The 26,112-nt window shown below is 35.1% G+C and overlaps 1 protein-coding gene across 4 annotated transcripts; it reads left to right on the forward strand.

The window, feature by feature from the left end:
• The first annotated feature begins 5,453 nt into the window (after positions 1-5,453).
• LOC144964299 (uncharacterized) lies at positions 5,454-21,669 on the forward strand. 4 transcript variants are annotated; one of them, XM_078898389.1, is made up of 11 exons: positions 5,454-5,529; positions 8,862-8,959; positions 9,510-9,540; positions 11,594-11,699; positions 12,644-12,787; positions 13,885-14,008; positions 14,854-14,982; positions 15,481-15,635; positions 17,521-17,628; positions 18,262-18,403; positions 20,435-21,669. In XM_078898389.1, exons 2-11 carry the CDS (start codon positions 8,875-8,877, stop codon positions 21,550-21,552), a joined length of 2,142 nt encoding a protein of 713 aa, XP_078754515.1. In that variant the 5' UTR covers positions 5,454-5,529; positions 8,862-8,874; the 3' UTR covers positions 21,553-21,669. The 4 variants fall into 4 exon arrangements, with proteins under 4 accessions (XP_078754515.1, XP_078754518.1, XP_078754517.1 ...); XM_078898392.1 differs by having other exon boundaries at positions 17,521-17,625; XM_078898391.1 differs by having other exon boundaries at positions 5,490-5,529; positions 8,865-8,959.
• Positions 21,670-26,112: the final 4,443 nt, after the last annotated feature.

Raw genomic sequence — 26,112 nt, forward strand, 5'->3', positions numbered from 1 at the left:
GCGGTGAAAATGTAAGAACACCATAAGACTTCCCAACTATTATAGTACGCGGGCTTGGCCATTGGATAATGAATTGTAGAAGGGTTTTTGTCGCAGGAAAAATTATACGAGAGAGAGAGAGAGAGAGAGAGAGAGAGAGAGAGAGAGAGAGAGAGAGAGAGAGGGGGGGGGGGTGGGGGGCGGGGGGCGTATAAGTGAGAGGTGAGCGGTGGAGACAGACAAAGCCGTGAGCAGCTCAGCATTGAGATGTGACCAAGTGTTGGAGGCTTCTAGTTTACTCCGGAAAAACACATAATATTCAAAAATTTGGCCAGAAAACTCGTCCTTCAAATATCGATCTATTTAAATGACTCTCATTTTGGCAAAAACTTTCAATCCCGAGACTCGAGTAAAACCAATACGCCAAAGCAAAAAGAAGTTAACATTTTGATATCGTCATTTCATCGTCTTCTTACAAACTTTCCAACGAGTGGAAATGTTAAAGTTGAAAATTAGGGAGCAGGCACTGGTGTACGATAAAGATCATACACACCTTTTCATGTGTTTAAAAAGCAAAAATAGTAAACATTTTTTTCTCCATTTTAGTCTCAAAGATACCATCTGTTATATTTCAACACAAACTGACTGACAAACAGGATGACCAAAACAGTATCAAAATATCATTTGTACTTATTGTTGAACTTATTGAACGCCTGAGGTGTATGAATGAGTCAAATATGGAGGTAAACACGGCAACCAATACTAATTGGTGAGAATTGGGTGAGATATTAAATTAAATACTTCATGGCATACACCAATTTCTATTTCTCGCCGCATTAAGGAATTTTAATTACCTATATTGAGGAGGTTTTAAGCACTCTTTATCGTCATTATAGGTTTAATAACAACATTTTAGGTGAAAAATATTAATTATCTGTGTTGATACCCGTTTTGCGATCGAATTTGGGGGTCTGACATAAAAATTATAACAATCTTGTGGCAAACGTTCCACAAAATCTAATGAAGGAATATTCTATATTCTTCCCTCTTGTCAACATTGTACAATAGTGTGTCGCCATAGCGAGATTTTACAGCTTTAGCTTATGGATTTTTAATTTGAACATTGCAAAGTTTCAAATCTAAATGTTATGCCCAAATTATTGATGTTAGAAATTTATAATTTGGATTATAATTCAAAATACACTAATCTTATCAAAAAATATCTCTCTATGGTGACATACACATTATCTCTGTGATAACTGTGGACATTTTCAGACAATTTCATTCAATAGATTGTGAGAAACGTTCGACACAGTATTCCATACATAGAAAAATGAGATATTGAGAAAATAGCAAAAGAGCTTTCCGTTTTTCACACTTTTCTTAAGATTCAGATTGTTTGATTGACGTCTTTGTATTTGTAAGTAGTTACAAAAATTGTATCACAGAAGTAGTTATGAATGTCTCAGAATGATAATACAGACGTATTGATGTTGTGGTATGTCTTTGTGATCATTATATCGTGGCCTATTTTGCAGGTATTGTCTTGTCGTTTTATTGACCCGTATCATTTATAAAATCCCGATTTATTATTAATTGTCACCACATAGGATTGCGTCACATCTTTTTTTTGTTGTTTTTAAAGCCGTATACTTCTACTGGCGAAATGTGCATTAACGAAATATCGGCACTTGCCACTGTCACGGGCCAAGAAAAATTCCTAAGACTCCCAAATCTTTTCGATTGCTTATTTTACCGACCTTCACGGTGTCTCCTATGACTTGCCTCTCTCTCTTGCCTTTGGGGGTCCATCGGAGAATCAGGTTTGATATTGCGTCACCTTTCATTCAAATTAAAAACACTATAAGCGTGTACTACACTGAGAAATACAAGGGTATTCAAGAAGTGGAACCATTTGAGTCTACCAATTCAGAGCTTGAAACGCCTATGACGCCCCAAGAAATAAGTGAAGCCATACAAAAGCTCAATAACAATAGATCGCCAGGTCTAGATGGTGTTAGAGCAGAAGAACTAAAATGTCTTGACGACGAAGGCATGCAAATACTAGCTGATATGTATAATAAGATATCTAAGACAAAACAAGTTCTCAATCTTGGAAGTGGAAAACTAATTTGCAAAACAAACCAAATAAAAAGAAAGGCTCTTTAGAAATTTTGCGACCAATCGTTTTATTATCCACGCTAAGAAAAGTTTTAAGCACAATCACGCTCAACAGAATTAGAGAAAAGGTAGAGGAATATATTTCATCTTCACAAAGCGGGTTTAGAAGAGATAGAAGCACTGCAGACATATTATGGGCCCATCGATGGCTGAAAGCCAGAACGGAGAAATATAAGGAAGAATTTATGATACTTGGAATCGATATGAGTTCAGCTTTCGACACCATATGTAGAACCAAATTGTTGTCAATCCTAGACTCATTCTTGAACAAAGATCACGTGAAGCTCATAAGATACCTATTATCAAATACAACACTACGATTTGAATCCGGCAGAGAATTAACAACAATATCAACCTTAATCGGATCCCCTCAATGAGACAGCTTGAGTCCAATTTTATTAGCGGCATACCTCGAATCGGCCATGAAAGATCTAAGACGAAAATTACCACAAATCAAGACGATCACTCGTGAATTGATATACGCAGATGATACAGACCTAATATTTGAATCAGAACATCAAGCGAAAATAAACATGCCAATAATATCAACTACCCTAGAAGCATGGAATCTGAAAGTGAATCAATCCAAAACAGAATATACAAAAATCAACAGAAATTTAAATGAATGGAAAAGTGTACGTAAACTAGACAATTTGATCAACGAAAATGAAGATATCAGAAAACGAAAGCAGTTGGCCACCAATGCATTCAACCAACTCCAAAATTTATGGAATAGAAATAACATAATCAGTGAGAATAAACGAATACAGATTTACGAGGCACTGATTATTCCGATATTGACATATAATTGTGGAACCTGGGGCCTCACAAAAAAAAGAACTTAGAAAGTCTCAACGCCTGAGTACAATAATAAAAGAACAGCGATGGAGGCTATTTGGTCACATCTTACACCGAGAAGATAACATCCCGGCCCAAACTGCAATGACAGAATATTTCCTTCATAGCAACAAATATGTAGGGAGACCACCAACATCAATAGTAACTACCCTGAACCAGGATCTCTCTACATATAATAAATTTCTGGATTCAGATGAGGCCGAATTAATCCCTGAAGAACTAAGAAATACTGCAGTGCCCTCCGTACTAAAGTCACAACAAGATCTTGACAACCTCAAAACTCTGGCCTAGGACCGTGACCAATGGAAACAATTAACAACATGGAGAGAGCAGCAATACTCATCGACCATGACTGAATCACACAATTCTCAGCAAGCGTCATTCAGACTGCGAAGCTTACTACTACTACTACTACTACTACTACTACTACTACTACTACTACTACTACTACTACTACTGCTGCTACTACTGCTACTACTACTACTACTTTCATTCAAAGAACATGCCCTATACACTCAATCTTCTTCTACTGACTCATAGGGGTTTGGGGGTTTTCAATGTTGCACAAGAAGAAAGTGGGTGACACTCAACGGGGCAAGAACTAAAGTTGGGAAAACCGGACAGAATGTGTTAAATTGGCGACTTCCACGGACAGTCAGTATACCTACGTGCACACACCCAATGCAGACTATGGAACACATTCTCCTGGAATGTAACTTGGGACCGACATGCACTGACACTGACGAACCTGCCTGCAGCCCAAAGGCTGTTGCTACTAATGGTGATCACACTACCATGTTATGACGATCGACCAAATCAGCAAATTCCTAACCGCATTCGTGCACCTTCGCAAACCCGCCCGGAAGCTTCGTCACAACACACCGTTCAACTAGATGCTCTGCGGTTTCGGGTTCTTTCCCACATCGGGTAGCTACATGCTGGACAGGTGGAAAGTTTTTAATTTTTCTATCTACCCCCCCCCCCCCCCCCCCCCCCAATATTTTAACAACGGAGGTAGTGGACCACTAATAACACTATTGCTGTCTAGTATTCTTCAATTACCCCCCCCCCCCCCCCCATCCCCTACCTTATTCTTGAAATATATATATACTTTTTCATATATATATCTCTCTCTCTCTCTCTCTCTCTCTCTCTCTCTCTCTCTCTCTCTCTCTTCCATTGCACACACACACACACATACACACACAAACGCACACACACACACACACATTTACAAATTTTCGCCTATATTATTATGACAATCTAATTTAAATATATATGTATTCTGTGTTTACTTGATAATTGTCAAGGGCCGAAACGTCGTTTGTTTTGTGTTGTTCATTCATGAGTCAGATTTACTTCCTTTATCTTTATCTCCACTTAACTACCTTGACTTCAGCTGCTAATGAGAGCGCAATGCGAGGATAAATACAAGTAGCTATCTTGAAAACAATTTATGGTACGATCATGTTTTCTTGCAACGGGGACATTCGTTCGACTTACTACTGACTCAAAGGCATGAATTCATCTTCCCCCCCCCCCCCCCCCCCCCCCCCCCTTTCTTTCTTTCTTTTTTTTTTTTTTTTTTAGAGGGAGGGGGGGGGGGGGGGGGGGTGTCTGAAAAGAATTTGATTACGCGACATCGAAACAGAGATATAGATACCCTGTATATTTCAACAACAGTCTTGTACGGTACCATCATCTTTATGTAGGGTGAACAAAAATGGCCCTAACTTTGATTATCATCACAATAGTTTTGTAGGCCTACATGTGACTCATCGCCAGACCTGCCAACTCGAAAGTTGTAAAATTCGTAACTTTTAGGAGATAAAAATTGTAGTCGCTGTGATGAACTTTTTTTACCCTAACGAGTATGAAATAAACTAACACCCCAAAATCCTTAAATTTGTTTAATTTTCAATAAATTTGAATTACTTAGAGATGCTCATGAAGCTATAAATTGTTTAGACGTCTACCAAAAATTTCACCATTATTCGAATTTTTCGTAGTAATAGTGGGCAAGTCTGCCTGTCGCTTCAAAACGGTATAATCGAAAAGTTATTATAATGTTAAAATTTTGATGACCAGAAATTTATGAAATTTTAGTTTTTGTTACGTATCTAATAGAAAATTTAACTTTTGTCCTCCATAGAACAGATACGGATCTTTCTAAGTTTCAAACAACCCGACAAAATGTCGTCTTGAGGTGATAGGCTACTTTTGTACAATGTTTATGAAAAATAATCATCAGTCACGTTTTTTAACTGTCAATGATAAATAAATAAAGGAATGATAGATGTGTACGTGTGTGTGTGTGTGTGTGTGTGTGTGTGTGTGTGTTGTGTGTGTGTGTGTGTGTTTGTGTGTGTGTGTGTGTGTGTGTGTGTGTTAGAGAGAGAGAGAGAGCTTCAGTTTCAGTTTCAGGTCCGTGTTTATCTTATTCCAAGGGACATCACTCAAATAATAAGATGGAAGATTGAGATAATTTCTTGACCACTTCGGATAACGCAGGTAATGACTATTCTTTTTCTATTTAAATTATACTTTTTCTTCCATGACATAAAAAGGAAATAAAAGTTTGAATGAATGCCTTGGACAGATACTTTCATTCTTCGAAAATAGGCGATATAATTACATTCTTTCAAAAGTAGGGGAGGATGGCAGTGGCTGTGACCAGTCAGTCAGTATCAACAATAGACAATCAATAGCAGACAAATTATGGTGTCACTTTGTCACAACATAAGATTTCCTTGTTTTTTGTTTTGTTGTTTTTTTGGGGGGGTTTTTTTGGTTCTATTTCCCTTTTAATTTTTTTTCTCCCAACGTATCCAGGCATATGATGAAAATACATTCCCTGCCCTGTGATTATAGCAATAGCTTATATTTATTTATGATGTGAATGCCAAAGAACAACAGTAAGCAATTCAATAATAGACGGGTCTAATAAAAATAAAAGTGGGAATGAGAAGGTTTGTGCTGGCGAAGTCTTTTGACTTTTGCCGTTTAGGTTGGCTGTCGTTATTATCTCAGACATAATATAACCGGTCAATAAGAGATGCTCTGTTCTATTCTCGGTTGATATGTCTATTCCCAGACACCTGCCATACACATTTTTACACAAAATGTAAAAGAATCGTGGGAAAACGATCTATGCCAATGGCAAAATCAGGATAAAAAAGTGAAAATTTTAACACAAGTAAACAATAAACAATGCCAAGATATGAAATCCAATATCTTCATGCCAAATGAATTCAATGAAATCCAGGTTTTGAAAATTTGGCAGTAAAAAAGTAAAAACGTCTAACTAGATTTTCCTTTTATTTTTAACCCAATAGGAAATTGTCAATCGGTTCATAGTTCACCCAACATTTAACACCATTCGCAATTTCACTATCAATATTATTGGTCTTCTTTTCTTTTTCTTTTTTTCAGTATAATCACTGTTTCAGGGAAACAGATGGTGGTTGTCTGAGTGATCTAGTCGGTGTAGTAGCAGTGGTTTGGTTCTCAACCATGAAACTCTGCTTTATCTTTTCCTGCTTCATCATAAATTTTATTTATTGAGGTGGCAATTTGGACTTGATTCTGAATGGTCTCCCGTGATTATTCGAACTCAAACTTTAATGTTCGTCGTGCGCATACAGACTTGTAGGCAGAGGGTGGGAGTGATAAAGAACTAGAAAAAGAGCTCGCCCATACCATACTGTCTCAGCTCATACCCCTACTTTGGACTGTAGAAGAATTGTTGCCTGTCTCACACTATCAGAATATGTAATTTTTAAATTATTTATTTTTGTCCTGATTTTATTTGGACATTGTGTTATGTTGTTAGAAAAGCTTTTCATTTATACCACAGTTACTTTGACAGACTTTTGTTACATTTGAAGCGTTTTAACTCTTTTCTTTTCAATTTTTATCTAGACTTCCAATTGATCCATGATTTTGTCTTCTCGTCAAATAAAGCGGGTTTAGACTACCTGTTGATAGTTACTACAATCCTAATTTTGATTTGCATTAATTTTATGCAATTTTCAATAATTAAAATATTTTTTTTAAAAACAACATAAAACAACAGCAAACAAACAAGCAAAAACTATACTGTCACGGAAGACTATTCAGACTGAGTCCGAATAATCAGTTGTTTGCACAATCGCATTGGAATTTGAGTCCGAATAGCCATGGGAGACTATTCAGACATAAATCCAAATAGCTGCAGCCTTTATTTATAATTAGAATACGAAATTTGACAGGTGTTCAATTTTACCCGTCAATTGGACACTGCACTTATGGATTTTTTGTTTTTGGAAATTACACATATTTTCGTCTAAAATTACACTTTTCATTCTTGAGGTTGGTATCTTTGACATAGATCTGTTACTGCTTTAGAGTCAAGCAGGTTTTAAGCTTTCCATTTTCTATTATTTTTGCTATGCGCGGTCGAACCCATCAATTTTGATTTTGTTTTTTTTTCCCTTTTTTTTTTTTGCTGTGAACACTTGCTCTGTTTTTCAGGGAGAGAGTTTTATGTTTTTTATCTTGTCTAATTAAAAAAAATTATTTTTTTTTGGTCTTTTTTTCTTTTCTGTAATTGATTTTCGTTCTTACTTAATTTTTTTTCCTCCAAATATTTGCTCTGTTTTTTTTTGCTTCATATTTTCCTTTTTTTTTCTCTCTCCCTCTCTCTCTAAATATTTGTTCTATGCCTGAGCTAGTTTCTTTTTTCTTTTTTTATGTAAAATTTTTTTAAATGTTGAGCACTGAAAAAATATGGTAACGCAAATAGACACTTGAAAGAGAATAAATTATGTGACGTATAATTAATAATAAATTTGCCCAGAAAGCAAATTTGTCGAAAGGTTGTTGGCTATGTTTATTGAATGTGAGACTATTCATGTGGATAGTATGGTCGAATTGGTTAGATGACTTTTTAGGAGTGAATGACTGTCACAGTCGACTTTTCATTCTAAAATGAAAATATTTTAGAATTGCCTTCTTTAGGTTTATATCATGCTGTAATTGCCAATATTCCCCCCCCCCCCCCCCCACCCATTTATTTTGAAAAAGATAATTGTTAATTAATGTCAACATACGATTCTCTAAAGCTTATTTAAATTGAAATTGAATAGAGATTATAAGTCATAAATAGAGCTTAATGCCTCTCACATGTGTCTGTGTACTTATAATTAAATCATCAAGGAATAAATTAATTTAAATAACTTTGGAAAGATCTATGTAATTCGAAAGGAAATGAAATAAACTTCCAACTGTAAGTCTAAGGGGATAATTACTTTATAACAGAGCTATAAAACTATACGCCAAAAGGCGTATTATTAAGTTTTCTTCTATCAAATCACGCACGTAAGCTTTTTTGTTCCACATTACGCCTTTTTGTCGATGTCAAGATCTATACTGTCAAGCCAGAATGAATTACAGTACAAAGGGTTGATTTTTTAAAAGTACATTGAATTGAAGCATCAACTGGATGTTTGACATGTAATACTATCAATGTCCGCTTATGTAACCGATGAGAAAAAAGAAAATTTCAGACAATTGTGGGAAAGACGATTTACAGCCCTGAGTGATATGTGTTGAATAATGCCTTTTTTTTGCACAATTACACCTTTTTTTCCTTCAAAATTACACATTTTTTCAGTCGAAATTACACCTTTTCTTCAGTTCGGTTTGGCAGCTCTGCTCTAAAATACTCTTCTCCTTCATTGTCAGGTTAAAAATCTATTGGGTCACCCACATTTTTTTCTTTTCTTTACGAATCCACTTACATTTGTATAAATAAATAAGTTTTATATTTATTTGAATTTGAAAATTGTGCTTTCCTATTCCAGCAGTAATAAAACGATGGACAGCTCAAGACGTTACCTTGAAGAAGAAGGACTTGGTGAAATTCACGACGTTTATACAGTAAATGAGTTTCACTTTAAAGGTAATCATTTGAATTTGACAATAATAATAATAATGTTATTGTTGTTTTTATTATTACTGTGATAATAAAGATGATGATGATGGTGATGATGATAATAATAATAATAATAATAATAATAATACTATTTACATTATTGTTATATATATATGTTTACGCCTGGTCTGTCGATGTGCATTCCACAGCATGTGCAACATTCAAATAGTAATAGTGGTAGTATTGATGGTGGTAGTAGTAGTATTAGTGGTGGTGGAATCAGTAGTAGGAGTTGTACTGATCTACAAAATGCGCAACACTCGATGGATCTGTGAATCCACAAAAAAAGCTGCGGGATCGATCAATAACGCAAATCAACAGAACATGCCAATCCAAGCTTAGTCTAAGATCTGTGCAGAAGTTTTTCAAATGTACATACATGGGCATTTCAAATTCAATATCTCTTTAGTTCTGTGTGCATGGACTATTATTATTATAATCATTATTTCTATGCCCTATTTCTATTATAGTTAATATTATTTTAATTTTCTTTTTTATTTATTTTTATTTTCTACAGTCACACCTCCTGAGAAAGGATTCATTGAGAAGTGAGTAATTAATAAAGCAAGCTGAACTATGAATTAAAAAGTAGTAACAAAAAACAAAATCAACTGCGTTTAACTGTCTGAAATCTACAAACCCAGAAATACTTTCCTCTACAAATACTCAAGGAAAGTTTATTTTAAAATAAAGATATTTTATTATTAATATAAATGTATGGTGCATATTATTTAAATTGACTCTCAATAAGCTTTTGTTCTGAAAACTTTTGGTATGAAAGTGAGCAGTGTTGATCCAATATTTATATGAAAATTAATTTCAGCAAAAACTCATTAAATACATCAGTGCCAGACATCCAGCTTCTGACACTATTGCTTAACAACAAAATGAATCTCTTTTCTTTAAGCCATTTGTCAAAAATTTGAACTCCTGTTCTAAAACTTTAGAAGACTTGCAGATTTCAATATGATGAATGCCCAAATCTCAACCGGTTCATTTGCCAAGCAAGTAGAGAACAATACATCTTTTGTGGCTTACAATTAATGAATGTTTCATATAAACTGTCAGACTTTATTATTATGATTTCAACCAATGCATAAATGGTATCTCGTGCACCTTTGCACCAGGCTACGTTGTTGATGGCCCAGTGTTGATAAATGAAAAGCATGATTTTATTTACAGTTTCACAATGCGCATCATCTAACATATTTATGTAATTGATAAGAGGATGGCATATTTAGTAAATTACACAATTATTGTGTATTTGAAGTAAAACATTAAAGAATGAGGACAGACTGTTGATGAGAAAATCTGATAATTGTTCCAAATAAAAATAATATTCATGACGAATGCAAACATGAAATAGGTTGTCCTTATTTATCTTCATTTTTAAAATTTACTTTGTTCCTTTATCACTGTCGCAATGTGAACCATCAAACTTAGTTGTCACCTGGTAGGTAAGCGGACAATCGCAATCAAGTAATGATTCCTCTTATCGGAGTTTCGTATGCCAAGAATAACTCTATGTGGACTGTAGTCTTTTCCTCCTGATCTATTCACATTGGCTTACCCTCTCCTTAGCTGCCCCATCAAAATTTTCTACTCTTTCCATTTTCCAAGCCTCCTTTCAGACTTTGGTTTAATATCCTATAGATAGAACGAAGATGACGTCACTCAAGCCTTTGTTATTGTATTTTGCCATCCGCGTTTGTGAGCGATTCTCACTAAACTGTATCAACCACACTATAAAAGTTCATGGTTACACACAGTTTTATGTGTTGGTCCGTTATACTTCCGGATGGCAATGTTATGAGCTTCTTAGCCAAGCGCATACTATCTATAAGTGAAATGAATTTATCCCTCCTCCCATAGCGGGCAGGGAGGTACATACTGTGTCTTCTATCTCCTTATATCTGTTTTCCAACATGCTTTCTGTCTTTGTCTTGGAATGAGGTTACTTGGTTTTGTCCTGGCCCTTTCCGGAGTCCTGGCTGGGAGGGAAACAGTCAAATGCATAGTTATTGTTTTGGGAGATGATATTTTTTTCCTTGTAAATCATCTCTCTGTTATGCATTGTATTATGTTTAGTTCGCATATTATGTTATATGATTGGTAAACATTTGAGTGCATTCCTCTTAGTTGGGGCATGTGCTTGTGTCTGGATGAGACTTTTAGGTAATCTCAAACTAAGTACTCTGACGGTGTGCTCTTGGAATCTACATCTGTTCCCTATTGGAACCAATTCCCCTTTGTCTCACCTTTTCTTTTGTGCTTTAATTGTAATTCTAGAACTTTTTACTATCCCATTTTTTCCTTTTTACTGGCGCTGATATAACCTTAATGTGTTGCAAGCGCTGTAAAACCCTTAAAAACAAAAAACAAACAATTTATCCCTCAATGCTAGAGCCTAAAGATGGAAATGGCAAGTTAATGTTAACTGACAGTAAATTGTATTTTATTGGTATCATCATCATCATCATCATCATAATCACTAGTAGTCGTAGTTGTAGCAGCAAAAAGAGCAGCAGCAACAACATTGGCCTTAGTCCTGTGGATAAAATGATATGCTTTTTCTTGTGTCTTCCTTCTCTTCTTCTAAAGGGGAATCAAAAAGGTCAGAAGAGACGATCCTATAATTAAACAGTTTCTGACCGCTGTTCCAGATCTCTGTAGAAAACAAGTAGATAGTGGCTTGATATGGCATGATGTGAGTATATAGAAAGAAGTTTAAATGATTTTTTTTATTTCCCTCAATTATTATCATTATCATCTTCATCATCATCATCATCATCATTGTCATCATCTTTATCATCATCATCATCATCATCATCATCATCATCATCACCAACCTTCTTCTTCTTCTTCTTCAATGCCAAGTAATAATAAGTAAGTAAATAAAATTTGGGATTCGTCAACCTCCTTGTTAAGAGTTGAAAATTCTTTACTAAAGGCATTGCTCCTACAATGTAAGTTCATATTATTTGAGTTAATCCAGGGTCCAGGACGTAGGAATTTATGTTGGTGCTCAAATGACACATTAATCAATGGATAAAACAATTTGACAAAGGTAATTGATACAGTCTAAAAGCGGAGCCAAGGTCCTGTAGAGAGGGTTAACTGTACTGTTCCCATAACTGTACTGTTCCCATAACTGTAGTGTTCCCATAACTGTACTGTTCCCATAACTGTACTGTTCCCATCCATAGCCTTTCCATTTTCACCTTTTCGTTAGCCGAGGTATAATTTTTAAAAAAGAAAATTAAAATTGAGCTTTTTATGCAGAGCAATATCCACTAAACATGCTCAAAGCGCTTTACACAGGGTCCCTGACCAACAGCAACACGTAACATACAGAACAAGACATGATGCTTGTTAGGCGATATTATAGTTTTTTTTCAACAGAGACAATGCTGGTAATGGACAGGTACTCATTTTACACCTGAGTATGGTGAGGGGAATGTGAATAAAGAATCTTTTCCAAGGACTCAACTATGCACAGAGTGAGGCTTGAACCCAGGACCTTCCGATCCAAAAGCGAGTGTCATACCACAAGACCACATAGTCGCACATATGACTGTACTGTTATAGTAGTTTCTTGTGTCCCTTTTAATTCATCATAAAACATTACACGTTCCTTTTCTTCAATTTTAGAAACTTTTCCCACATGATGGAAGCTATGAAAGTGGTGTGCATTACACCCGCACAACTCAATCATCTCAGAAAGGTGCACATGGGCTTGTTGAATTTTACACAGACAGTGTCTCCGGAACCAACTTTGCAATTAAAATTTTGCAAGTAAGTAAACAATGTGAGAAGATTTTGGTAATAAAACAAATTTTTATACCTGTGAAAGTACAAAATTTGCTGTTTGCGTGTTTAAATTTTAAAAATTAGTGTAATCATCGCTCATTGGCTGTAATCTGTATCTGCTTGGGGCTAACCCAAGGCATACAGACTAAGTATGTCTGTCAGTTGTTTTATTTAAGACTTCAAAGTCATATCAGAAGCAAACTAATGACAGCAGTTGCCTTGTCGTACCTCTCATGTTTAATGTGGTGGAATCAAATTTTCTCTTACACACTTCTTACACAGATTCACCATACCCAGAGCACTTTGTAATATTTAATCTATTTTCCCAAATAAGCATATTGAACCAAATTTTCACCTGACATGTACTCATCTACACCTGAGTAAAGTGAGGCAATGTCTGTGTAGAGTACCTACCTCTCCCCGGGACACAATGCATTTCATCCTTAAAATCATTTTTTTAAATGCATGAGTTAAAAGATTCATGCATCAATTAAAAGTGTATTGAACTAGACTTACATGATTTTTCAATATTTGAAGAGATTTGGCTCATTCTAATCTCATTCATTCAGAGATTTATTTAGCTATTTATAAGATAAGATAAGATAAGATATACTTTATTCATCCAAAAATATGGAGTTCATTTACAGACGTGGCATGCATGAAAATGTATAAACACAAAGTTGAGAATCTATGGCGACAATGTATATATATATATAATATATGCAAATGCACAAAAATGTAAAAATATACAACCAAGAACCATTAGCAACACTTTATATATTTATTTGATAAATTGAGATAGGCCTTTAGTCCGAACTTGTGTGTGTATATTTAAAAGATAGTATTTAATTTAAATCACAGTTGCGCGTTAAAAATTCGAACACCGTGTGGCAAAAATGAATTAAGATGACGTGTTGTCTTTGTTTTTATAGATATAAGGCGACGTATCAGAGTACAAAAAAAGGGGTGAAAAAACATGAAGACGGTCTATAACTAGGACAATTTACCGTTGTATTTGTCATGATTTAATTTATCAAATTATTTTGGAGAGTTTTTAACTGTTTCTGTTAATTTACTCTCAGGAAAAAGATGCTTTTCGTGTCGAAGAAATAAGGAGTCGTCTAAGTCTCCAGCATGAAAACATCGCTGATGTTTATGGTATCATTGTACAAAGTGGAACTGTTCATATTCTGATGGAGCATGCAGGTTTGTCTTATTATTTTAGGAGTAAAAAATTTGAATTTTTGGAGCATTATTTCTTTGTATTGCCACTATTGGTGATATAATATCATAATCATGATATCATAATAATAATGATGATGATGATAATAACGACAACAACAAAAATTATTATTATAGTAATAATGATAATAATAATAATAATAATAATAATAATAATAATAATAATAATAATAATAATAATAATGTTGATGATGATGATAATAATAATCATATTCATAATAACGATAGAAATAATAATAATCATCATCATCATCATCATCATTATTTTTATTATTATTATTATTATTATTATTATTATTATTATTATTAATATTATTATTGTTGTTGTTGTTATTGTTGTTGTCTTTTTTGCATTTTCGGCATTTTCGTTGCTTTTATCTTATCATATCTCTATTAATACAAAGGAAGAAAAAATGTTATAATTTTAATTTTTTTTTTGTTTTTTTTTGTTATAATGAAAGTGGTAATTACAAATAGTTAAAACTTAGTGAAAAACCGTCATCAATTTCAATTTATTGTGACAAAACTTTATGGGAATGTCTTTAGATAAAGTTCTAACTTTCCCACTTTATCAGGAACCTTCATTCCATTTGTTATTCTCAGATATTTCAATTTTCATGATTATTTTTTATTGTTGATGAAAATGCTAATAAGAGCGTTTTGTTTACATGTATATTATTTCAGTATCATGAATCTTCATTTAATTTGTTTTGGACTGTTATTCTATAATTTTTCAATTTTCATTATTAATTTTTGTTGTTGTTGAAAATATTAATAATAGCGTTTTGTTGACATGTTTATTATTTCAGGAAAGCCACTTGTTGAGGAAAGAGTTTTGTTTGCCGACTCGTCAGATAAGATGCTACAGCTTGGGAAACAAGCCTTCAGAGCTCTTAAATTTTTGCATGTGAATGGATATGTTCACTGTGACATCAAACGTCAGTATTTCTCTTTAATTTTGTCTGTTTTATATAATCCCCATCAATGTGTTTTTATTCTTTTTTTTTATCTTTACACACTCTCTCATTTTCCCACATGGTCATGATACAATAGTAGTCCTTCAGAGCCATTGGGCCCATGGATTCGGAGTTTATTGCGGTTTCTATAGCATGAAACGGACAATAGCAATTGCTTGCTATCCTTTGGATAGGATGCTAGTCTATCGCAAAGTACATTCCACCAAATCTAACAGATTTAGCTACCCATTCACTGCTGGGTGGACAGGGGGTTCAGAAAAAAGCTCGACTGCACACCCGGGATCGATCTTGAAGCGAGTGTTCTACCAACTGAATTGGGACCCCCCATGATACAATAGTGATTACCACATATTAATGAACCAAGTTTGAAAACTCTCATTTCACCATTTATTACCTACTGATATTGATCTGTTCCCTATTATGTCAACATAATTGAACTTAATATAAAATATATTTCAGCGGACAACTTGATGGTAGTAAGAGATGCAAGTTCTTTTACTTTGAAAGTCATAGACTTCGGAACCTGTAGGAGGATCAAAGAGTGTCTTCCACCGCAAGCACACACCACATGGCAATATTGGCCACCTGAAATGTGGGAAGCTCGGAAAACAAAAGTCAGTTTAAGAATTAATTCGTTTTTCGTCTTGAGTCCAGTTGCTTTTATTTCTTTTCTTTTTTTTAGGTTTTAATCTTTGGGTGATAGATAACTCAATCTCTTTGCATAAACTGAAGATCTTCTTTAAAGGTATACTAGGACAAACTTCCATCCCAAGTAGACCAAAAAAAAAAGAAATGTTTTTTCCTCTGCTACTGGCTACCCCCCCCCCCCCCACACACACACACACACACACTAACACTCTCTCATGAATGCACACATTGTCTTTTTTCCTAAGTACAATAAAATTATTGAACTCCCTTTCCGACTACTTGAGAACTTCTGACAGTTATGAAAAATTTACTTGTCAACTAGAAAATATTTCTTGTCACAGGAAGACATAATTTTTGTGATACATGGCCACAAGTTAATTTAATCCCATTGGGTGGGGTTCCCTACCTCACATAGTGGGCAGGGAAGTACTTGCTGTGTCTTCTATACCCCTATATCTGTTTTTCAATTGCTTTCTGTCTTTGTCTTGGAATGAGATTACTTGGTTTTACCCTGACCCTGGCCGTAGTGCTTGGCTGGAAGGGAAACAGTCGAATGCATAGTTTATGTTTTTTCCTTTGTAAATCATCTCTCTGTTATGTACTATATTATTTTTTATAAATTGCTGGTGTCTGGTTGAAACTTTTAGGTGATCTCATACTCAGTACTTTGATAGTGTGCTCTTGGAATCTACATCTGTTCCGTATTTGAACAAATTCCCCTTTGTTTTACTTTTTCTTGCTGCTTTAATTGTAATTTTAGAACTTTTTACTATCCCATTTTCTTCCTTTTTACTAGCGCTGATATAACCTTAATGTGTTGCAAGTGCCGTAAAACCCTTAAAAACAAACATAAAGACATAATATCATCCCACACCACACAAATGTTGCGTCTATCTTCAGTACTGAAGCTGCCTCAGTATTATTTGGATAGGGGACAGTTTTACAGAAATGTCCTTTTTTATCTAAAAAATCATTATCTTCACATGTCAGATACAATATCATACATGCCAAATCTTACGAAGTTTTCGTAATTTTACGAATTTTAGAGAAATTTCATGGCCAAATACGAAATTTTATGAAAAATTACGAATTTTTTATTCTTAGTAATACTTTAATGATAATAAAAATAGTAATAATGATAAGAAGAAGAACAACAACAACTACTACTACTGCTACTACTACTACTGCTACTATAAGAATGATGATAATAATAATAATAATAATATTGTGGTTGTTCATACACAATTTCAGAAATTACGAATTTCCTTGTCAAATTACTAAAAATTGGCATTCAAATTACTAAATTTGAAGTTTTCAATTTGGCAAGTCTGCAATATGCTCGTAATGAAAAAAAATAATTAATTACTGGTGTTTGTGTAGCTTGAATGGAAGGGCACACAACTTCCACATTAATTATTCTAGTTAAAATTTGAATAATAGTAATGATAAATGACATTTGTATAGCGCCTTACCCTGGGCTCTAGGCGCTTTCCATTCATAAAATAAATACAATGAAAAAAAGAATCCCACAAAAACATTGCAATTTCAATTATTTACAGAGCAAACACACTACACACTTTTACACACGTTATAGGCAAAACATCATTTAAAAATATAAATTATAAGACAAAAAGGTGAGTTTTTAACTTAGATTTGAAAACTTATGAGTCAGCACTTCTAATATTCTGGTGGGGATCGTTCCAAAAAAGGGGGGAAAAATTGCTAAAACGAATTGAAACAAAGCCCGCCATAATAAATGTTTCCACATAAGGATCATATGTTATTCACTGTACGTAATTCATGTATTTTCCATTATTTTGACACTTAATAATCTTTGTATAATATCAACAGGATAAAAAATTCCCTGCCGAGGCCTCAATCGATGTCTATGCTATGGCCTTGACCCTGTACTTTGTACAGATAGGATCTCATTTAATGATGAAGATACCTCAGGAGGTTGTAAGTTTTGTTATCTTTTATATTTTCTCCAATTTTTTGTTTGGTTTTATTTTTGTGGTTATTTGAAAAATGTATTTATTTTTTTTGATTGTCGATTATCATATTGATTTAAGGTCTCTTCATTATCACTTTAAAGTAAAAATGTCTTGATTCAAAATGATAAAATTTGCATAATCAAAATTCTTTACTTGATTTTTTTTTTTTTTAATATAGACAAGATTAAAAAGAGCACGTCTTCTGTTCTTATATGATATATGATAAGTAATGAATTAATTTTTTAATCTTTTTTTTTTTCCATTTATTTCATAAATAACTCTTGAAAACTCACAGAAATGTATATCCCTCCCATATAACTGTTGAAAACTGACAGAAATGTACATCCCTCCCATGTAACTCTTGAAAATTGACAGAAATGTACATCCCTCCCATGTAACTCTTGAAAACTGACAGAAATGTACATCCCTCCCATATAACTGTTGAAAACTGACAGAAATGTACATCCCTCCCATTGGTTTGACTCTGAAATGTTTTGTCAACATTGTTTACATATGAATGTGTACTTACTTGGTTCTTTTTGCCCTTTCATCTTCAGTAAAGAAAAAGAAAAAAAGACTTTTCTGTCCATTTTTTCAGATGACTGCCCATCCAGACTATGTGAAAATGATGGGCATACCAGAAAGCATCCCGCCTGAATTACGAGGCGTTATGAATCATTGTTTAGAAGTGAACAAAGTCCACAGATGCACTGCTGAAGAAGCTCTTGTTAGATTGCTGGGTAAGTTTTTTTTACACAGCACTCACAATGTTGATGTTATAGATAGGGACTTGTGGTGTCATACAGACCTAGAGGTGCTAATAATAGTAATAATGATGATCATGATGATGATGGTATGTGTCATGTGCAGACGCTCATTTTCAAGAAACAACCCAATCCTTTGGAATGCTTTCTCAAATACCTTGGACATTGTCCAATGAGATATTAAAATAGCATTTTTTCTGAACTTGTTTTACTTTCTGATTTATTTTTGTTATTATAAAATAAAATTAAAAAATAAAATTCCCTTTATTCATCCCATAGGGGAAATTTTTTTCTACGGTCTATTCCAAGGGAAGACTGGAATAACCCAGGCGTCAGCTGCAGTACAGCGCCGCTTATTGAGCGAGGGCGAGGTGATTTACTCAAGGCCACACAGCGCAGCAGCGGGTGATCAAACTCGGTACCTTCCCGGGTACGAAGCAAAGACCATACCGCTGAGCCACGCTGCCCCTTAAGTTATTAATATCTTGTACTTGTAAACATTGTTTATCTGTTTTCATAGGATCCTGCATCTATGTTAGGATAGGGCTTTGTGAGAAATATCAGATTAGACTATCATATAGGCTTACTATCCTCTTGGTGCTCGAGCAGCAAATCATCTGTTCAGATCACATCGATATTCAATGGCTCAAACCTGATTTTCACGAACGGAGGATCAAAACTCTGAAGTCTACCTACGAGCTTTGTGCACCATGTCTTATTTGTTATTTGATTTTGGCAGGATCAGACCTATTCTCGAACCTCCGACCATCGTTATGCCGTATTTGTTTATGTACCCCATAGCCATCCCTGCTCTTTCATCTCCTTGTCAATGCTTCTTCTCTAGGTCTCAATTGGGTGCCCTTTTCTTTTCTTTTTCCTGGGATAGGCTGTCTTTGGGATAGTATCAGTATCCATTCTAAGCATATAATCTGTGTATTTTTACCTTCCTCACTTCTTCCATTGTGCGGCTATGTGGTCTAGTGGCATGACACTCGCCTTCGGATTGGAAGGTCCTGGGTTCAAGTTCCGAGTGATGCATAGTTGAGTCCTTGGAAAAGGATCTTTACTCACATTCTCTCGCCCATTCTCGGGTGTAAAATGAGTACCTGGCCATTTACAGTGTTGTCATTATCGCCTGACAGGCGTCATGTCTCATCCTACATATTACATGTTGCTGTTGACTAGGGACCCCTTGTAAAGTGCCTGGAGCATGTTAAGTGGATCTTGCGCCATATAAATCTTCAAGTCTTTTTTTTCAAGTTTCACTTCACCATGTTAGATAGAGTGGCAATTTCTTTATTAGATTTTTGTTTGTTTTGGCATTTTGATGGGCAGTAAAACTCTGGATTTTGGATCTTTTATCTATGGCAGGATTCAAGGTACTAAAATGACTTAACTGACCCAAGCGCTGTAAAATGTTTGAAAAGCAAATCTTACATGATCTTACATGTCTTACATGAAATTGATTTGAATTTTTTTTAAAAGTAGTTTTATGTTTATGTGTTTTTGTTTGTTGTTTTTTTTGGTCTCATTTAATGTACTTCAAAGCTTACATATATAACAGCAATTGATTATCTCTTGTCCTTTACTCTTCAGTACTCTACATAATACAGTTTTTCATGTCATTGGTCTGCCTTACCAGTGGAACTAGTTTACAATACATTTACCTCTTTCTGTTCCTTCAGCTAAAGTTCTTATTTTTATTGCTTTTATGTCAAGTTTTGAAGCCGTATTAACAATAGATAAATAAATATTGTCAGTGACTCTCTTATCCGAACCAGCGACCACCTGAGCTCTAGCCCTTCAGTCTTGTGCCATGACGTAGAAGTTAGACGTCTTTTAGTGGAGCGTCAGTGACGCTCCATGGCCAATGATCAGTGGTATAAGCCAAAAACGTAAATGTTTTTTAAAATTTTGACCATGCTCTTGTCATCAATTCTTTGTCTCTTTTCTGTCAACATTATTTTCTAGGGTCATAAAATCAAAATTTACTTTGTACCTTCACAGAATCTGAACCAAATTATCAAGGTGGCAGTTCAAGCAAAGAGAAATATTTGGCCAATCTTAGTAGTGTTGCAAGTGGACAAGGTGCCCAACAACTGCCTTTCATCGATAACTTGATTGAGCAAAGTGGATCATCAAAGCATTATTTGGCTCAGGTCACTCTCGGAAATAGCAAGATTTCATTCCAGAGAGATGTCACCAGAGGCCCAGAAGCTGTAAGATTTGAAAGAAAAACATCAAAGATTTTTCAGGAGTTGAAAAGGATTGAGACTCAGAGTCCAGATGTGGCAAGTTGGGATTCAAGGCCTAGACCGGTTGTAAAACCAGCTGCATCAAGCATTGGAGAACATTCTCAAGCTCCTCTTTCTGTTCTTAGGGGTGAAATGGCAGTGCCATATCGAAATGACATACAAGGTGGAACTTATCCATATGCATCTCTCTTGGAAAAACTCGCTCAAGAAGTTAAGACCCAGCCTGCTCAGATTCCACTTGTATGCTCGACACTGCAACAAGTCAAAGAGATACCATTAGCTCCCAAAGAAATTCCACAATCACTGGGAAATTTTGACACGAGTAAATCTTTATCCAGTATCCTAAGACAGAAAAGTAGAACCAAAGTCCGGCAAAAAAGTTATGACCGAAACCCAAACACTCCAAAGAACTTGATTCCCCCAAAACCGAATACATCAAACAACGAAAGTAAAATTTCAGCAAAGGCATCAGAGCCGACTGAAGATCAGGAACCAAAGAGCACCAAGCTATGGCCCATTACTTGTGTGCCATCTCAAAGTGGTCAAGATGCAACTTTTTCTTTATTGAACACCAAAGAAGATGATATGGATTGCTTCATCGATGTTTTTGACCCCAAGGCATTTGAGCTTGGCAATGAGGATGGCATCACTGATTACATGTTTGATTTGGTTGAAAAGCAAGAACATGAAGAAGGACCGGAGCGTATCCGCATTGATATGGATGAAATGAGTTTATCTGGATCGGATGGAAGTAAAAAGGACAAAGAGGGAAACTCTGATTACAAGGAGATAGGAATCATTAACAAAGAAAGCAAATCTAAACCTCCGACCTCAGCCTCTGATGGACTCCCTAACTTTGATCTGTTGTAAGACACTTTTACCCTAAAGAAGACCTTGACATGTTTTATGTGTTCAATTTAGAATTTAAACATCATGTTTTGTTGAGATGGAAGAAGGAAATATTTTATCATCGTCATCATTATTATTATTATTATTATTATTATTATTATTATTATTATTATTATTATTATTATTATTATTATTGTTGTTATTGTTATTATTATTATTATTATTATTATTATTATTATTATTATTATTATTATTTTTATTATTATTATTGTTATTATTATTATCATTATTATTATTATTGTTATTATTATTATTATTATTATTATTATTATTATTATTCTTATTAATATTTGTTGCTGCTTTTGTTGTTGTTGTCAAGAAGTGTCAATACGAAAAAGGTTTTTCAGAAGTTAAAAAACAAATTATAAAACGATTACCACGTCTTTAGATATCATCCCAATCTTCCAACCTGAACACAGGCAGCTATTTATAGTGATTAATAGAGTCGAGTTGCAAATTTATTTGCATTCAAATTCCTATTTTTTTTTTTTCCAAAACTGGAGTTTTTCTCATTGCTCTTAACGTTACCGTCATAAATTTTCTTGGATTGTTTTCAAATTTCTGATATATGATAACAAAGTCTAAGAATAAATAATTAAAACTCTTTATTAATCTGAAAGCAAACAAAGCAGCTGGAACTAAGGAATGCCACCTCATCTGTCGAAAATGACAGCTCCAGAACTAATTCCTGCAGAACCAAAATTATTTGAAGTATCCGTACTTATCAGGTGTGTACTCATCATAGCTTGTCGCTCCAACACCGAACCCACTTCAGCATCTGTGGAGCAGGCTAGTTCATGGTCAGTGCAGCTGGGCCCATCCTGGCATTCTCTAAGGATGCGCTCCATCGTCTGCTCTGGGTATCCACATTGCACAAGCTAGTCTCAGGCATGTACTGAAAACGTGGAAACATGCAAGTGTCCAGTGAGTATACACAAAAAAGAGATAGGAAATTATCATTCAAATTATTGCACATTTTCACTTACCAGCATATGTGGTATACATATGGAGCTCATTATAAGATTGGTGTCAACTACCCACCTTGAAAGTAACAACATCTTGACAAATGCTCAGCTATGGAAATTTTACATTTGAGTGTTGAGCACAATTCTGGGTTGCTATAAAAAGGCTCCCCTTGAGCTATAGGGAAGAGATGGGTTCAAGTTCATATAGATTGATAGGTGGGTGTAGATCAAAGTGATGTGCTCAAGTTCATATAGATTGATAGGTGAGTGGAGAACAAAGTAATGCCTCTAGGCCACAAAGAAAAGAACTCACGGGTGTAAAGCTGCATCTATGATGGTAGTAATAATGTTTTCTTGCAGGGTAAATAATTGCTAATACTTCATACTAATTGATAGGGGTTGTTCATCTTCTGAGGCAAGATAGGTTCAACACACAATCTTCTAAAGACTTACATAATAATGATATATGATGATGACGATTGCTGCCTGTCAGTATGTTTTAAAGAGTATGGTGCAGTTTGTTGGAGTTGTACTAATTTACTTATTCTCTTGGTGCTTCAGCTGCGCATAAGGCAGATGTTGGAATTACGAGGGCTCTTTCATAATTAACCGAAAAATGCCTGTAAAATCCGCGTTTTTTATGCTATCAACAAAATTCTTGCACGTGTTCATACCTTGACTCATCCTTCATTTCTCTATGTAACAGCCAAGTCTGTCGACACACTTCTGCCAACGCCGCACTATGGAATAGATACCCTCTCGGAAGAAATTTCCGTCAAGGTTTTGTAGCCATTTCCGCACATGGTCAACAAGCTCTTCATCGACATCAAAGCGCTTTCCTGCCAGCTCACGTTTCAGTGGCCTAAAGAGGTGATAATCAGATGGTGCGAGGTCTGGACTGTGTGGTGGGTGTGGCAAAATCTCCCATCCATATTTCTCTAGCCAACCTTGCGTCACTCGTGCTGTGTGGGGTGTAGCGTTGTCGTGTTGCAAAATGACCCCGTTGGTTAACTGCCCTGGACGCTTTCTGCGAATGGCCTCCCTAAGCTTGTCAAGAGTTTGGCAGTACCTTGCAGCATTGATTGTTTCTCCAGGTTGTAAGATTTCGAACAGAATAACACCATGACTGTCCCAGAAAACAGTTCCCATTATTTTCTTTGCTGATCGCATGACTTTGAATTACTTCGCGACAGATGAGGATGGATGTTTCCATGTCATCGAATCTTGCTTTGTTTCTGGGGTGCAATAGTGCAACCAAGTCTCATCACCGCTGACTATGCTGTCAAGAAAAGTCACATCGTACCCTAGAAAGTCTCCGCCGGCGTTGGCAGTATGCCCGTGAACCCTGCGTGAGCTCTTGCTTCTTCTCAAAAGTTCCCTGCAGATGTCCAATCTTTGTTCTTTATGATTGTCTGTCAATTGCTTAGGAACCCATCTTGCGCTGACTTTTCTGTAGCCAAGTTCATCAAATACAATTCTATGGGCAGAAGTTTCCGAACTTTCAAGACTGCTTGCGATTTCATGAAGTTTCAACCTCCTGTCTTGACGAATAAGCTCATCAACTCGCTTCACATTGTCTTCTGACATCGCAGTCATCGAACGCCCTCTCCCTTCCCTGTCTGTCAAGTCGGAATGGCCGGCTTCAAACAAATTACACCAGTGATAGACTTGTGTACGGCTTATAACATGCTCACCATATACACTCTGAAGTTCTTTATGAATTTCGGTAGGATTCAGACTTTTGGCGTTCAAAAAACGTATGACAGCTCTGATTTCCTCCTTTGACCAAGTTTCAAGGCGGGCCGCCATCTTTAAAATCGTCTAGAAATTCATTGTGCAAAATGATGCACTTCATAATTTCTGGGAATATCCGTAAGGAAATAAGGAATATCATGTCGTTTACAGAATTAAAATATCTCCACTGGTTGCTGAGCAATGGGCATTTTTCGGTTATTTCTGAAAGAGCCCTCGTATATATGAATAAAAAGTTTGCACGCCAATTTCCTACCAAAGGTGTTCACTGATGCTTTACTAGACATGGTTGACATGAGAATTTTAAGAAAATGAAATGTTTCAATTTTAAGAAAATGAAATGTTACCGTTTCAAGAAAATGAAATGTTAATGTTACAATTGAAGATGATTTATTAAACGATTACATTCTATACCACTATAGCCACCTGTGGAATTCCCACACCCTTCATCTTAAACTGCCCGTAACCAGACAGACATATGATTGCTGTGTACTCAGAAAAGTGGTGTGAAGTTCTGTCAAACGATGTTGTTCCTATGATTATTTTTTATTTTTACACTAGAAAAGTGATTATGGCATTTGATTATCTCAATTCCTAGTTGAATCACATCCTTTTAGAGTATGATAATGATGAAAATGTTGATAATGTGTTTGCCACCTGAAGAGCCACAAACTTAGAAAATTTTAACCCACTTATACCTTTTAAAACTCACTCGACAGTAAAAATATGTACAAGGTACATTTTTTCAAAATTCATTTTTATTATTTTGCTTTACTCACAAAATAAATCAGAACACCAATAAGCTATATATCAAAATAAAGGTAAATCTTTCTTCTTTTTTAATATCACTTTAAAACTCATGCCTTATGGTTAATAAGCTCAACATTAATTTTTATTTGGAAGTAGGTAGCATTTCCCCCAGAGTTACTTCCCTTGGCTTAAGATGAAGGGAGGTGTTAACCTCATTTTGGCTCAGGATGCAATGGGTTTAGATTTGCTGATACCAATGGGTTATGAAAGACGTGGTTTTGAAATAATTATCATGCTTTATTTAGTATGCTGTCAAAATGTTTTGAACACTTAAAACCCTGATAGTCTTTCAATAAGAAGACGCGTTTATTACAAACTTAATATGCTTTGATGATAATATTTGAAATTTTGTAATTTATTTATTGATGCTATGTTGATTCACCATGCTTTCTATTATCCAATGTGTATGTGACAAAATATTTTTATATATGTACAAGAAAATAAATGAAGGAATTTGAGTTAATATTCCTAACATAATCTGTATGAGATGAGATTTGGAAACTTCATAATAAAGAATACTTATCCAAATTTATTTTCGGTTAGATTATATTGACTTAACCTACAAAAGAATACCCTTTGTCTTACCTTTTTTTTGGTGCTTTAATTGTAATTCTAGAACTTTTTACTATCCTATTTTCTTCCTTTTTACTGGCGCTGATATGACCTTAATGTGTTGCAAGTGCCGTAAAACCATTAAAAACAAAACATACAAAAGAATAAAGTGGTAACAATTTTCAATAATACCTTCTTTATTTGACATGGGAGTCGATTCTCGGTTTCGAATCCCCTGAATACTTTGTCCTGGTCCCTGGGTGGGGTCTTTTGACTTCCCATGGTGGTGGGTATGAGGTCACTTGTTGTGTCTTATATCCCTCTATTATATCTGTTTTCTGGGTTGCTTTCTGTCTTTGTCTTGGAATGTGATTACTCAGTTTTTATCCTGGCCCTTGCCAGAGTCCTGGCTGAAAGGGAGATTGTCAAATGTATAGTGTTA

The sequence above is a fragment of the Berghia stephanieae genome, chromosome 2, assembly GCF_034508935.2.
Source record: "Berghia stephanieae isolate SIO BIC M18660-M18661 chromosome 2, UCSD_Bste_1.3, whole genome shotgun sequence".
NCBI lineage: Eukaryota > Metazoa > Mollusca > Gastropoda > Nudibranchia > Aeolidiidae > Berghia > Berghia stephanieae.